The sequence below is a fragment of the Melospiza melodia genome, chromosome 22 (assembly GCF_035770615.1).
Source record: "Melospiza melodia melodia isolate bMelMel2 chromosome 22, bMelMel2.pri, whole genome shotgun sequence".
In the NCBI taxonomy this organism is placed as follows: Eukaryota; Metazoa; Chordata; class Aves; order Passeriformes; family Passerellidae; genus Melospiza; species Melospiza melodia.
In genome coordinates, this window is record NC_086215.1 from 8,616,835 (window position 1) to 8,630,690 (window position 13,856).

Genomic DNA, 13,856 nt, shown 5'->3' on the forward strand with positions numbered 1-13,856 from the left:
GTGCAGTGGTTCCCAGAGCTGTGATTGCCTGCAAGTTGTTCAGCTCAGCTATAGGCATGGAGCAGGTCAGGGAGGGCTCTAGAAAAGACAGGAATTTTCAGGGAGCAGTGTCAGGTGGAATGGCCCTTCTGGCAGGAGGGAGTGACAGTATGCAGTTGGCTGTACACAGGTAGAGGAGGGTTCTGTAAAGCAGAGTGTGTGCATATAAAATTTAATGCAAAACCAATCTCAGTTCCCTTTTTAAGAGTGAATTCACCCCAGCCTGGGAGTTATCCTGTATGTGGACATGCCAGGCTGGCACTCCTCAGTAAAATCCTTCTAGCCTGGGATTACCTGAGTCCTGCTTTTGGCCACTTGCCTACCCTGCAGACAGGCATCAAAAGAAATTGTCTCATGTTCACAATTTTCTGATGGACTTTTGTGTTCTCTTGATAGCTGCCATTAACCTAGCAAAGCTGAAGCTCTTCAGACATTACTATGTCATGGTAAGTGAAACACCTGCACACATGCCTGTGGGGAACTTGGAAGCTGTTCAAAGCTTTTGATGGAATTCTTATTGGAAACTACTGCAGCTGGTGCATGTGGTAGAGGCTCTTGGCACTGCTGTGCTTTGGCATCTTGGTCAACTGGCTTACAATCCTAAAAGCAACTTCCTTTTTTCTCCTAATGGTTATATCCTTCTGTCTCTCTTTAAATTCCAGCTATTTGTAATGCTTCCTGATTTCCTCTGGAGACAGCTTGAGCTGCCAGTTGAATTGATGGGCTTGAATAACATACTGTAAACTTGCTAAAAATTAAACTTGGGACCAAATGGTGCCTGGAGATGCATGTGTGCAGTTCCTGATTAAGTCAGTGGGAGCCATGAGTACGTTTCCCAGGAGAACACAGGCTTCTTAATGATTTCCAGCGGCCTCATTTCAGGCTCTCCTAAGTGGCAAGAGTAATAAATTACAGTTGTGATTCTTGAAATTCTATGAAATTGTAATACTTAAAGAATTTCCTGCTGTAACTTGAGTATGTTACCAATAGTTTGAGTTAGTGGATGTTCAAGCAGTAGAACCCTCAGCCTGTATCTTCCATGTTTATTGAGGGGAATAATAATGCTGGTCTGACATAATGAGCTGTCTGGGAATTGCTTGAGCTGTTTCTCTGGGGTAAGAAGGTTCTGTAAGGATGGTGCTATTGTTCTCATGCTTTCTCCTTTTCCTTCCCAGATTGTGTGTTACATTTACTTCACACGGATCATTGCAATTCTCATAAAGATTGCTGTTCCATTCCAGTGGAAATGGCTGTACCAGGTATTTGCCAGCAAAGGAAAATACATCCATTTCTTGATGTTTTTCTCTATTTTTCTTTAAATATAACTGCACAAGAAAATTCCATAAAATGTTCCTCATGTTGTACTAAAACATGTCAAAGCACAGTGCAGTACCCTGCCTTCTCTTGATTTTATCACTGATGTGCTTAAGGTGAAAGAATATATTCTTGGTTTTATGTTTGTCCAGCAAGGCTGCTGGATTATACATGAGATGTCTGAAAGTAATTGCATTATTGATTTTCAGTCTTTCAATTTAAAAATGTCTGAAGGAAATTAATCAAGAACATACAAAGGAGAAAAAATTAGTCAGGTTTGCTCTATATAATTGAAGCCTGAGGGAGCCAGGGAAATGGACTTTTGCTCTTCCATCTTCAGGCTTCTTTTGCCTATGGACTTCTAAGTACTTGGTTTCTTAACTCATAATCCAAGTGACTGTGCAGGGAGTCCTTGGAATACATTAAGTGTTGAAAAAACTAAGCAACGTAGGGATGATTCCTTCCCCCACCATTTAAAAAGCCAAGTCTTGCCATAGTTCTTTTAAAGCTCTGGAGACCTGGATAGAACTGTAACTCTATTTAAAGTGACAGGGAAAACTGAAAGAACAAAGGATTTGACAGCCTTTAGCCTGGGATTAATGACAACCAGACAGGAATTATTTTATTTCTGCTGTGGCCCAGGCCTCTTGGCCATTAAACCTTGAACCTTATGAATGAGGAGCAATGTTTCATGACCACAGAGCGTTGCAGGACTGAACTTCCATCTGAATCTCCTGTTTTCCCTTGCAGCTGCTGGATGAAATGGCCACTCTGGTGTTCTTTGTCCTCACTGGGTACAAGTTCCGTCCTGCATCAGACAACCCTTACCTACAGCTCTCTCAGGATGATGAGGATGACTTGGAGATGGAAGCTGTGTAAGAACCCCTCTCCCCTTCATTTGATTTGAGAAAAATAGTATTTTAAACCAGTTTACTTGAATCTCTCTAAATCCTTCTGTGGCAAAGATGAGGATCTGCCCATGTTGAAAGAGGAGATGTTTATATTGTTGTGTGCAAAGAGATTTGTGGTGTGCACAGGAGCCTCTGACCTGGATATTGCAGTAGTGTGGAAAAAGCTGGTAAAGCTTTTCATGGGACAAAAAGGTGCCCATGAAAATGTGAAGTAAGAAAGCTTTTCATTTAATTTAGATATAGAACATGAATGAGTTTTGCAGTTCATCATTAATGCTTCATATTTAAAAAAACCCAAGTAAACACCACCAATCTGCAGAACATAAATAATAATAAATATATAAAAATAATATAATAAAAATAGATAAACAGGGTGTAAAGTCCTTTCTGCCTTGGTGTTCAGCATATAGCTTTGCAGAAATTTATTTTAAGCAATACTGAGCCAAGGAGATGGATTTTTATCAATATCTTCCCTGGTTTATTCCCTGCTGTGAAACCATGAGGCACCAGAAATGCTTCAGGACCTGAGCTAGTCTGGAAAAATTATACAGCAGGGCTCAGGCTAAGTCCCTGTCATTTTCATTGCAGTGGTTTTCTAAGGACTTAAAAAATTGAGTGGCATTTTTGAATGTGTAATTAAAAATGCCCTAAGAAATTCTGCCTGCCAGGAGTGTTGGATACAGTTTTACATACCCTGGAGTCTGCTGCCTTAATAGGAGCAGAGCTAACCTAATCCTTTGGTAGTTATAGGTTTGATGCATAATTGCAATTCATGTACAGGCTCAGAAGCCTTTTTCTAAGAGTTTTTCCAGTTTGGTAAATCTCCTTTACCTGGGTGAAATAAATCAACACTGTTTTTATTACAGAGGCAAAAGAAGTCCATATGTGTTTGCTGTCATAGTTAGCTGAAAAAGAAATTAATCTTATTTGAAAACTGCTACAAAGAGGTTTGAATCATAGAATCCAGACTGAAATGTCATGTAAGGAGTTTAACTTCTCAGAAATATGGCTAGTAACAAAGATCTTTTTAAATGCTTAGCTATTTTTGCTTTGGGTCTAGAAAATCTGTCATTTTTGCAAGTGGAATCCAACTAGTGGGTAGTGACCTTAAAATCACTATCACTTACATGTGTTTCAATGGTTTATGTAAGAAACTGGTCTCAGTTTGGAAGCTGTTTGGTAAAAAAGCATTCACATCAGGAAGTCACTGTGTGAACTGGCAGGATTTGTGATTGTACCAAAACAAGCTTTTTCCCTTTTTGCCTGTTGGAGCGAATTTCAACTTTGTATTACGTGCTTAATGAATTTTTGCTTGTGGGGGTTTAGCTAGGACTAATAATAGGACACCTGTCAAATACAGTTATTTTAGTCAATTGAGAAGTTGCTAAATTTAGGAGAATCTGCCAAAAATGAGCTGGAGGAAGTTTAATGAAGTAATTCAGTGATTTACATCTCATCAGAGTTAGAATTCCTCGTGAGCCTTTTCCTAGTAAGGCATTTTGCTCTTTGCTTTGGGAGTTTCCATTGTTGTGCCTCGTGGGTTGTTCCCCTTAGCCTTGCTTAAATTTTCTGATCTGATTCACCAGAAGTTTTTTTCCATTTGGGCACTTGGCAAGGTATAATCTGTGCCTGGTTCTCCCCTCCCCAGCTCCATCAGGAAGGTTACATTTGTAGATATTTGAAAAACAGAGTTTAAACACATTCTGAGACAGGTGAAGCAATGGATGTGTATGGAATTTCTCATTGATTTGGTCTTGCTGGTCCTGTTTTTGTGTTCATAAATATTAAATGTTGTTTCTGTGGGGGGGAAAAGATACTTGGATTTATTTAAGCAGGTGACTAAGTATCTGTCAGTGTCCTGACTAACCACTGCCTGAGTGTTTTGTCTTTCATGTGATAAATACCTACTTGTCTTTACAGGCTATGGCAGAAACTAAAACCCTGCAGACTTCATGGTGTTCTGCTATGTCAGTTTTATTGTTATTTTCTTTTTCCAGAGGGTTTTTGTTTAAAATCAGGTTCTCTAAAACAGAAGCATTCAGTTCCTTTAGACTCAACATTTCTATGAACCAACAGAGGGGAAAGCTGTGAGGTTATGAAACCTCTTTTCCAGGCTTGCTTGTCTTCCATGAAAAACATTAAGACATTTTAAGTGCAGCTCTCTAGTTTGGGTCTGTTTCCATGCATTGCAAATGATACAAATCTCAGTCTGGAAGTAAATGCAAATATTGTTAAGGACGTTGGAAATCTGGAAAGTTTCAAGAAAAATCTGCAAATTAAGTGTCTGCACAGAAGCAACACAAGGCACAAATCCTCTCTTTGAAAGTCCTTGTAGCTCTCAGGAATAAAATACAAATCAAGAATAGCAAAGATAACTCTGGCTTGGGGAAAGGATCCACTGACTTTGCTGGAATCTCTTCAGTTGTTCCAGGCTCCACAGAAGTTGCCCTGACAGGGAGGAGAGTGTGACTAAAGCTGAGCTAAGGAGCTGTCTGTCCTTTTTCAAGCAGGTTCAATAGCCATTCATCATCAGCCAAGTGGCTTTCTGTGTATTCTGTGCTGGGCAGCCTCCTGAGCTCTGTCAGTACGTGGGCTCGTTGCTGACAGTTTGTTACATTCAAGTTCCCTGCTTGAAAAGGTGCAGCCACACTTGGCAGAAAGAGCTGTCAGGCTTCCAGTCCTAATGCCATTTCTGGGGCATGAACACAAAAATATGAACAGTACAGTGGATGAGGTGGGGTGAGGAAGAGGAAAGGAAGAATTTTTTTATTTGCTTTTCTTTTTTTTTTTTTTAATTTCATTAACTCAGCTGGCTTTAGCTGCTGGATATCAAAATGCTCTTTAACAGGTCTTGGTTGAGAATGATGTTCATGCATGCAGGGGAGGTTAAGATATTTCCACTGGAGGAGGAATTGCAGGAGAAGAAACCATTAATGGTTTTGTTCTCAAGCTGGTAAATCTATCTTACTCAATGTGTGGAGACTTTGCTTCTCCTTAACACCCAAAACAGCCTCAACACAGGGAGCTGTTGTGGTAACACTGATCTTTGCTTATGCCTTGGGATCTGGAGTTTCTCTGTGTGTCATGAGGCAGCTTGTGCTGAGATTTGATGACCTGCTTGGTTGTTTTTCTCTGCTTTCTCTCAGGTTGTGCTTCATGGCAGACTGAATCAGGGTGCTCTCCATTTGCAGTGATTTTCCTCACCTAACACATCTTTTCCTTGCAGAGATCAGCTTTTTTGCTCTGTGGCTGATCAGTTTTCACCCCAGTTTGCAATAGCTTGCAAGGGCTGGCTGCTGCCAGTATTGCAGTGTTTCTTGTTGGACTATAAAACAAATAAACAGGAGAAAAGACAGTTGAAATCCACCACTGTGGAGAGATGGAGATGTTCTGAATGTTTAGCCATTCCCTGATACCTTGGATACAATGCAGGAGAAAAATAAACGCTGAAATCTCTGCAGCACATAGCACTGTGTGATGGAGTGCTTGGGGAACTCCTTCTCTGCCTCATTTGTGACAGATATCCCTCTGGCAGGCACAGAAATGCTCTCTGGAGAGGGATGCTTCACTGAGAAGGATTTGTTGCATTTTAACTGCTGCTGATTTGTGGGCTGGAAATGCAGTTCAGCAGACTGCAGGTGAGGAACATTTCCCTGCTGTATTGCAGGTCAGAGCTGAAGTGCTGAGGACAATGAGGATTTCAGTGTGCTTGGTCTTAGTGCTGCTACCCTTATTTTATTGGGCACTAAAAGGTGATGACTGGGCTGATTTTGAGAGTGAGAGGAATTGCCTGTTGTGCCTCAACAGTCTGAGAAAAGGAGGGACTTGAGAGCTACTTCTTCATGCACTTGGCATGAGACCAGAACAGTCTCTTCAGCTCTTCAGATGGGATTTACCCTATAGTCTTGGAGAATCCACACAGAAATCTCTCCCAGCTATTTGCTGTTACTGAGGGGGGACACAGTAAATGGCCTCTCTGGTAGCAAAGGATGTGGTTTGATCTGCCTGCACTTTCAGTGTGTACCTGTCCCATAAACATGGGAAGTGGATCATTCCCTCCTGGCTGTAACCTTGCATTACTTCTGTCACCACCTTGATGTGCAGGGGCTCTCTGATGGCATTGGAGTGCAGTGCTGGAATCTGGGCTGTGTGCCAGGTGGGATCTTCCCAGCTGGGAGTCGAGTGTTGGGACTGCTTTGGTGCCATGCATGTGTGAAACACCTCTTTGTATATCCCAGTGTCTCTGCTGCTGCATTGCTGTGTGAGGAGCTCATTTCTGCTTTGTAGTTCATGGCAATCTTCAGCTCCTCCCTGAGGAATGGATACTTAGCTCCTCATTCTGTAATTATGAAGTTGATTATTTCTGAAGAGTAAACTTGGTAGCTGTCTTGCTGCATCCTTCTATGCTTTTCAGACTATTACTTTGATTTGCCAGAATCTTTCTGCATTCTAGTCTTGTTCTCCAGTATGTAACTCTTAGTGTCTTGTGCAGATTTAATAAGCAAGTTCTCTATTCCATTACCCAGGCAATTACTGAAAATACTGAGTAGAAGTGAACCCAGGACAGGCCTCTCTGGAACCACACTCAATGTTCTTACATTTTTGACAGGAAACCATTAAGTAAATCTCAATGCATATTTTTCCAATTAGTTATCCATCTACTTTGGTTTTGTCTAGCTTATGTTTCTCCAGATTTTTTCCTATCTGACTGTGGGAAGGAAACCTTTGGCAACAGGGAGAACTTAAAAGATCTGCATGCCTCTGTACTGATTAGTTTGATCTCTTCTAGGAAATGTTTATTGTGTAGTAATTCCATCTTTCTTCTTTAAGCAACCTGCTTACTTTTCTCTGTACTTGCCTTTTTTTACTTTAGTAGGGATAAAAGTTATTAGATCTGTACTCTTGTGACCCTTTCCTATTAAGTCCAAGCTCATCTAGGCCCACTCTAAAGTGAGAACCAGAGATGATCCCAGTATGGCCACTGCTGGAATGTCACTGAACACAGCAGGCTGAGTAAATTACTTTTACAGTACATGAACAGAAGCTGGGATCCAACATGGAGCTAAGGGAAGAGGAGTGTTATCTGAAGATGACTTCTCCTCTTGGGGTGATGCTGTGGAGATGTTGTTAGCAGTTCTGATCAAATAAAGCACTGTGACATGGTAAACAGCAGGTGAAAGTGCTCACAGACCAACAGGGGCAGCTTTGAACAGGACAGGTCTGTGTGTGCTTCCAGGCATCCCTTGGGAATGCATTGAGCTATTGGCACTCTTACCTTCAGCATCCAAAATAACCTTTGTAGCGTGTTTGTGAGGGGGAAAAAATACCTGTATGGAATGAGAATCACACTGTGCAAAAGAATAAAGGAAATGTGTTGTGCATCCAAATTGCCTGTTTGGTGGAGCAACAGAGAAAAGCTGAAGAGCTGTTGGAGAGCCAGGGCAGTTCCAAGAGGAATGGTGCTGCTCTGCCTGCATAAACAGCTCAGCCTGCCTCATATTGAGTGTATTGTGAGGTTTTGTAGTTCAATGGCCACATTGCCATGACAAATCCAGGCTTGGATGGTATAAAGGGATAACTTCTCCTTTCTGTTTTGTGGCTGCTCATTTTGCTATTAAGAGGAGCTGGTGTGCATTAAGCTAACAAGGTTCATCTGGGGCACTGTCCACTGTGTGTTTGTGTCATATGTTGTACCTATTAAAATGCAGAAGAAAGTCACAGAAGTAAGGGTGGTCAGCTGCATAGTAAGTGGGGTTTTTAAGTGAACTGCTCAAATTTAGCAAATAAACACCTGGTTTAACTGTTTTGCCACCTTTTTTGAAGTATGGGCCAGTATTACTTGCTGCTTTAGTTTAGTGGTAGATGAGAAGGGCCTTGAGGTGCTCAAGGGCAGTGGCTGTGCTGTGTCAGGGTGGTACAAGAGATCAAACATGGGACCTGCTCAGTGTGGGTAAAGAGATGTGAAAAGTGTTGTCTGATGGGTGTGAGCTGTTGCTGAAATGGATTTTACAGTTCAAGGTCTGATGTCTGATGCTTCTCCCTTCTCTTTTAGGGTGACAACTTCAGGAGTGATGGAGGGCATGAAGAAGGTCAAGAAAGTGGTGAATGGTTCAGCAGAGCCTCAGGGCGAATGGGAGAGCACAGCATGATGGACTGGACTAAGGCAGCACTTTCAGAGAAACTTTTTTAATTTATTAATATTACTCTCAGTGGAAAGGGAGCAACTTGGACTCCCCACCACTGAAACTGCAGAGTGGGGTGTGTCTAGGGAGAGCAAAGCAGTGCAGAAATATAACTATTCCTTTGATCATAAGAAAATGAGATCTCCTGGTACCTGCAAGGAGCCTGAAGCTTTCCTAGGGATTTTGGGTAGCTTTTTTTCCCCCTTTCTGGATCGGTTCTTTATTCTGAATTGTTGTGTTCCTCAGAATGTGTAATACTAATGTGAAGAGGGATCTTCAGTGTGTATGTAAAGAATATATTTTATATAATGCTCATATATATGCACACACACACACACACTTGCTTTGTAACATGAATGCTGGGACTTGCAAAGCCTGTCAGAAGGTGGGAAAAGAAGATAAAGACATGTAAGTATTTTTTTTCTTTTTATAAACTCTCCTTTTGGCTTGGATGGAACATTGCAAAACAAATGGATGGGAACAACTGCAGTTATTTGAGAGACTGAAGGGTGTTGGATCAGATGACTTCTGCCACTGCTCATGCAAGTGTGAAAGGTGATAAGTATCTTCTTGTCTTATCCCTGCAGGTGTCCACCTGAATGTGTCAGGTTTTCAGATGTGTTGCTATACAGGAAATGAGTGACTGTTCTCCATTAAAGCACTAAGCCCATAGTGCAATAAGTGTTTATGTACATTGTCCACTGTCCATGGAGTTGCTCTTGACTCACCCCCACCTGACAAGAAGTACACAAGAGGTGTAAGATTGATGGTTGCTTTTTAGAGGTCTGCCTAAATGTTTACTTTCAAGCTGTGACCCAGAGCTTCATAAAATATTTTCAAGGTATTTCAAAAGTCACTCCTTTCTGGCACAGTATAAACAGTATCAGACTCTCCAGTGGAAATCTGTCTAGCCATTTTACTGCAACATAAATCTCTGGTTCACAGTTACCCTGAGTTACTGGGCCTCTCTGGATGGCTACTTGTACCTCTCTGGCTGTGTAGGATTAATAACACTGCTATTTTGGGTGAGCTGAACTGGTCAAAGTAGTATTGCCACCAAAACCAGTAACTCCTAGTCCTATTTTTTTTTTTTTTTTTGGCAGGAGGGGAAAAGATTATGACCAGAACCTTGATGCAGAGGAATATGGAATCCTTGACTGTTAGCTGCAGACTTGCAGTGGAGTCTTTACAGACACATTCCAAAATGCCTCATGTGTTTTCTCTGTAGTCCCTGGGGTTGTCAGTGGGGCAGTTGGTGTCCAGAGCTGTAGTAGTGAAAATGGGTGCTCATTTGGGAGAGGATGGAAGTGGCTCATTGGTGGAATAAGGATTAGCTTTAACAAAAATAAATCAGCTCTAAGTCACTGACCCACTGAAGCCTTAATATTCATGCAGGGACATTTTGCCATGTGGTGCTGTGGAGCCAAGAGCTTCTGCCAGGGTGTCAGGAGAGGCATCAGCAGAGCTCTGGATGTGCCAGCATTGCTTACAGACTCATTCAGGAATTTGGTTTTGTGGAGGGACTACATTTCTGGGCACACCTGATGAGAGGACTGTTAGCCTAAAGTTTATTTTATTCTTCAAGCTGAGGAGGATTTCCTCCAGAATCTTGAACCACTTCCTCACTCCTGAGCAGGGATTGTGGAGCTCTTGATGAGCTGTCTGTAGCAAGCCTTGCTGGTTGAGGAGCAGCATCCCTTTCCCCCCACTGCCACTTCTTTTCCCAGGTGTTGGTTCCATGCACCATGGAGGTGGTAGAAACAAATCTACCTGCTTTGATACCTGGAGCTGCTTTCTCTTCAGATAAAGCACAAGAAGAAGAGCATTTGTCTCTGGCTGCAGAATCCTCCTCTGATTTCCTCCTCAGCTGTAACTTCACAGTAATCACAGCAGTGATGGTTCCACTTTGCTGTCATTGCCTTGCAGTGAGAGTTTTAGTGAGAAGAGATCCTGTACCAAGGAAAGGCTGTTTGGTCACCTTTGGGCCTTTAGGCCTCCTGGAGGAAGAAATCTACATATTTAGCCTGAAGTGTGAGAAATTGGACCATCAACAAACACAGGCAGTGCCAGCTCTTACATTTAAATGCAATATCTGGAAAACTCATCCTCTGCAGTTCCTCTGTCCCTTGTCCTGCATCCAAAGGACTGCTCAAACAGGCTGTAAAGCTTGTTCAGAGAAGCTCTGAAGACTTGAAGTGTGTTGGCACTGAGGTATGTAAGGGATAAGGATGTGCTGTCAGGAACAAAGTGCATCTGGACAAGGCCACTCTAGAGCCTGTTAATCCTTTTGTGAACGAGATGTGCAATTGTCAGAGGTGTGCCATTTCACCCAGAACCACGAGGGCTGTGCTGTGATCCCAGGGAATTCTGAGCTGCTTCCAGACAGCTGCCTGTTCCATACCTCAGCATCAGGGGAGCTGACAATTTGGCAAGTGCTGTTACCTCAGTCTCAGGTTTCTTTTGTTTTTTTAATATGCACTTTTTTTACTGAAGTTGCATATGGTGTAGGTTTATCTGCCAAGTCTCTGGCTCACCAGTCAAAGGCCAGAAAAATGGGTCATTTCTTTTTGTCTTGGCAGGAAAGGCCACAGCAGTATTCTGAAATTACATTTTTTTTACAAGAGCTTTTTCCAAGTTCAGCCCTGAGCTTCAGCAGTCAGCTCCACAACCACCTTCTGCTGGTGTTTTACACAGGATGCCAAGCAGCAGGAAATGGTCAGACCTGAGCATTAGGAAGGAAAATCAGTCATGGACAAGTCAAAAACCCAAAAGATTGCTATTGTGGCCATTTCCAAAATGCATTTTTTCTGGTGCGATTCCTTAGATCAGGATGTGTGCAAAGTGTGTCTTGATGGATGGGAAGTTGGAGAGTGGAGGAGATGGCTGCAGTTGTGCTTCTCTCCAGCACAGCAAGTGCTGCACTGCACAGCACCAAAGGCAGGACTATTCCCTCCCCTTCCCAGGCAAGCCCAGAGCTGCATGGCTGGCACTGCATGGCTCCAGGGCCAGGGCAGTGCAGCAGCTCAGAGCTCCCCAGGCAGGATAATCAGTGCTTGCCTTTCACTTGCTGAGGGCTGCTTATCTGCCAGGAAGCTCTGCCTCTCTCAGGGAGGGAAGAGAGGAGCTGTTGTGGATTACAGATCGTTTAGGAATGTGCAGCTTTGCTTCCCTGTCGCTGCTTTTACTGAAGTGAGGAGCTGGAGCAATCACCAGCAGTACCCAGCAGAGAGTGACAGGAGTCCTGGAACAGCAGCTCTGCTGCAATGGGAATAAATGGTGTGAAAGCTTTCCCAGCCCAGCACTCGGTCCCCTCTGCAGACAAAAATGAGATTGGTTCAGTCTTCACTTGCAATGCAGGTTATGCCCCAGTAAATCCCCGTGGATGCTGACATGCACATGGCACTGCTGCTCTCCTCCTTCCTGCTCAGCAGGCTGTCTTCCAGAGGAAGCCTCCTTGCAGTGCCACTGCCAGCCTCTTGCATTCTTCGGGCTGGAAAATGTTTTCCTTGATGGTTCATCAAGAGACATACTAAAAGAAAGCAAGACATAATGGGGTCATGTGGAACAGAGCTGCTTGCCTGCTGGAGTGGAGCAGTTGGAGTTGAAGAAGCCACATGCTGTCCTAATAAGATGCTCTTTCATGTTGTCTGTTGTGATGTGTGCATTGCATTGTTCAGTGTTTCCCCCCAGCTCAGTGCCCTGTTCCTGGATTTCCATGCTGGCATGCCCTGGGAGAGCATGTTGTAAAAATTTGCTGCATTGCAGCATTTTGTCTGGAGCTCATAGTGTGGAAGATGTATTTTTTCTGAGCTGAGTGGACTCTCTCTGGCACGAGTGTGCATCCACCATGTGTCCTTGAGCACTGTAGCATTCCTTCTGGCCACCAAAGGCCATGTCCTGATCACTCCAGTGTGCACATCTGGTGCAAGTCCTGTAGAAGATTTTTTGTGTTAAGTCTTTTTTCCTTACTGTGTGTTCCTCTTAGAGAAAAGCAGTTGAGCCACTGACAACCAAATTGATGAGAAGGGAGGGGATTTTGTTGTTTGTTTGAAAACTGCCCAATTTGAAGCAAATACTGGGTACTGTAGATTCTATTGAGCTCTGAGAACTGGAGTTCTTTAGCTACTAAGGAGAGGGAAGGAAATCTTTCTTCCTTTAGCTTACTTGATTTGTCTCCTTCAATTTGACCTGTCAGGCTAGCTAACAGATTGCTGTCACTTTAAAGAAGATGTTTTACAGCTCCTGTGTGATGATTTCTGCTTCACTCCTAGAGCACATCCCCATTTTTCACCTGTGTACAAAGAGAGCAGCTGTGGTGTGCAGCAGTGGGAGGTGCAGTGAGGTTTGAACATAGTGGTACTCACACTGAAACTGTGACCCTGTGTGTAGTGCCAGTAGCCTCAATGTTTCATGAAAGCTGAGGTGGTGCTGCCCAGAGACACTTGACCAATGTTTTTCTTTGTGTTCCCTGGGGCTGATGTGCTGTAAAACATTGTTTTAAATTGAATTAATTTGGCTTCTTTTTTGTAGCTGCTGGATACAATACTTTTGGGCTGATAAATCACTTTTCCTTAGCAATACTGGGAAGCTGTGCATTTTCCCTTTGTGGTGTCTTGCCTGGATATAGCAGTGATCCAGTGAGAGCTGCACATGATCTGTGCTCCCAAGTGGCTGGAACAGGATGTAGGAAAACATCAATACTCAGGTGTTGAGTGGTGTAGGAAGAAAGTGGCTGAGAAAAGAGTCACTCCTTTTAGGCTGACTGGCTCAAGAACCCATTTATGTTTTCACTGCAGCAATCCTCTAGAAAGGACAATTCTAAATAAATATTTCCCTGTGGGATTTCACTCAATGTTCTGCTCTCTGTGTACTGAAGTAGAGTCTGACCTCCACATCATCAGAAGCACTTCATCCTGCAGCCAGTGGAGCTGGTACCTGCTCTCTTACAACAGAGTATGGGTCTAAATAGCCTCCCTTGCCCTTTAGGAACTATTAATAATTAATTCTAGACCCTCTTGTGTCATTAAGCAGCTTTAGGGCACCCTGTACAATGTAGCTTTGAATTCATTCAGTAAATGACCTCCAGAAGAACTAAAAAAGACTTTTCTGTGTACAGCAAGGTGCAGTTCTTGGGGTTTTGGTGACCTGTAAATATCCTATTCTTCAGTTCCTGTTCAGATGTAAAAATGGATTTTTTTCAGTATTTTTTTAAACTTTATTAAAAGAACAGCAAACAGTATTTGAAGAGAAGCAAGGTAGAGACAAGTCAGGACAGTCTGTGTAACTTGGTTTCCCTGCTGTGATGCAAATGTGTAAAATAAAGATTGACCAGAAAGAAGTTTTTAATGCATCTCATTTTCTCCTTCTGAACTGCCAGCAGCCAAGCTGACCCATTGTTCCCAAAGTCTGC

At 42.9% G+C, this 13,856-nt stretch overlaps 1 protein-coding gene across 4 annotated transcripts in view; it reads left to right on the plus strand.

Moving 5' to 3' along the window:
* The window catches only part of GPR107 (G protein-coupled receptor 107), a 37,874-nt gene extending 24,090 nt beyond the window's left edge, over positions 1–13,784 (plus strand). For all 4 annotated transcript variants that reach the window (XM_063174742.1, XM_063174740.1, XM_063174741.1 and 1 more), the window contains 4 exons: positions 436–485; positions 1,215–1,298; positions 2,104–2,228; positions 8,317–13,784. In XM_063174742.1, coding sequence (XP_063030812.1) covers positions 436–485; positions 1,215–1,298; positions 2,104–2,228; positions 8,317–8,413 — 356 coding nt within the window. In that variant the 3' untranslated portion in view covers positions 8,414–13,784. The remainder of the gene's footprint in view (positions 1–435; positions 486–1,214; positions 1,299–2,103; positions 2,229–8,316) is intronic.
* The last annotated feature ends 72 nt before the right edge of the window (positions 13,785–13,856 follow it).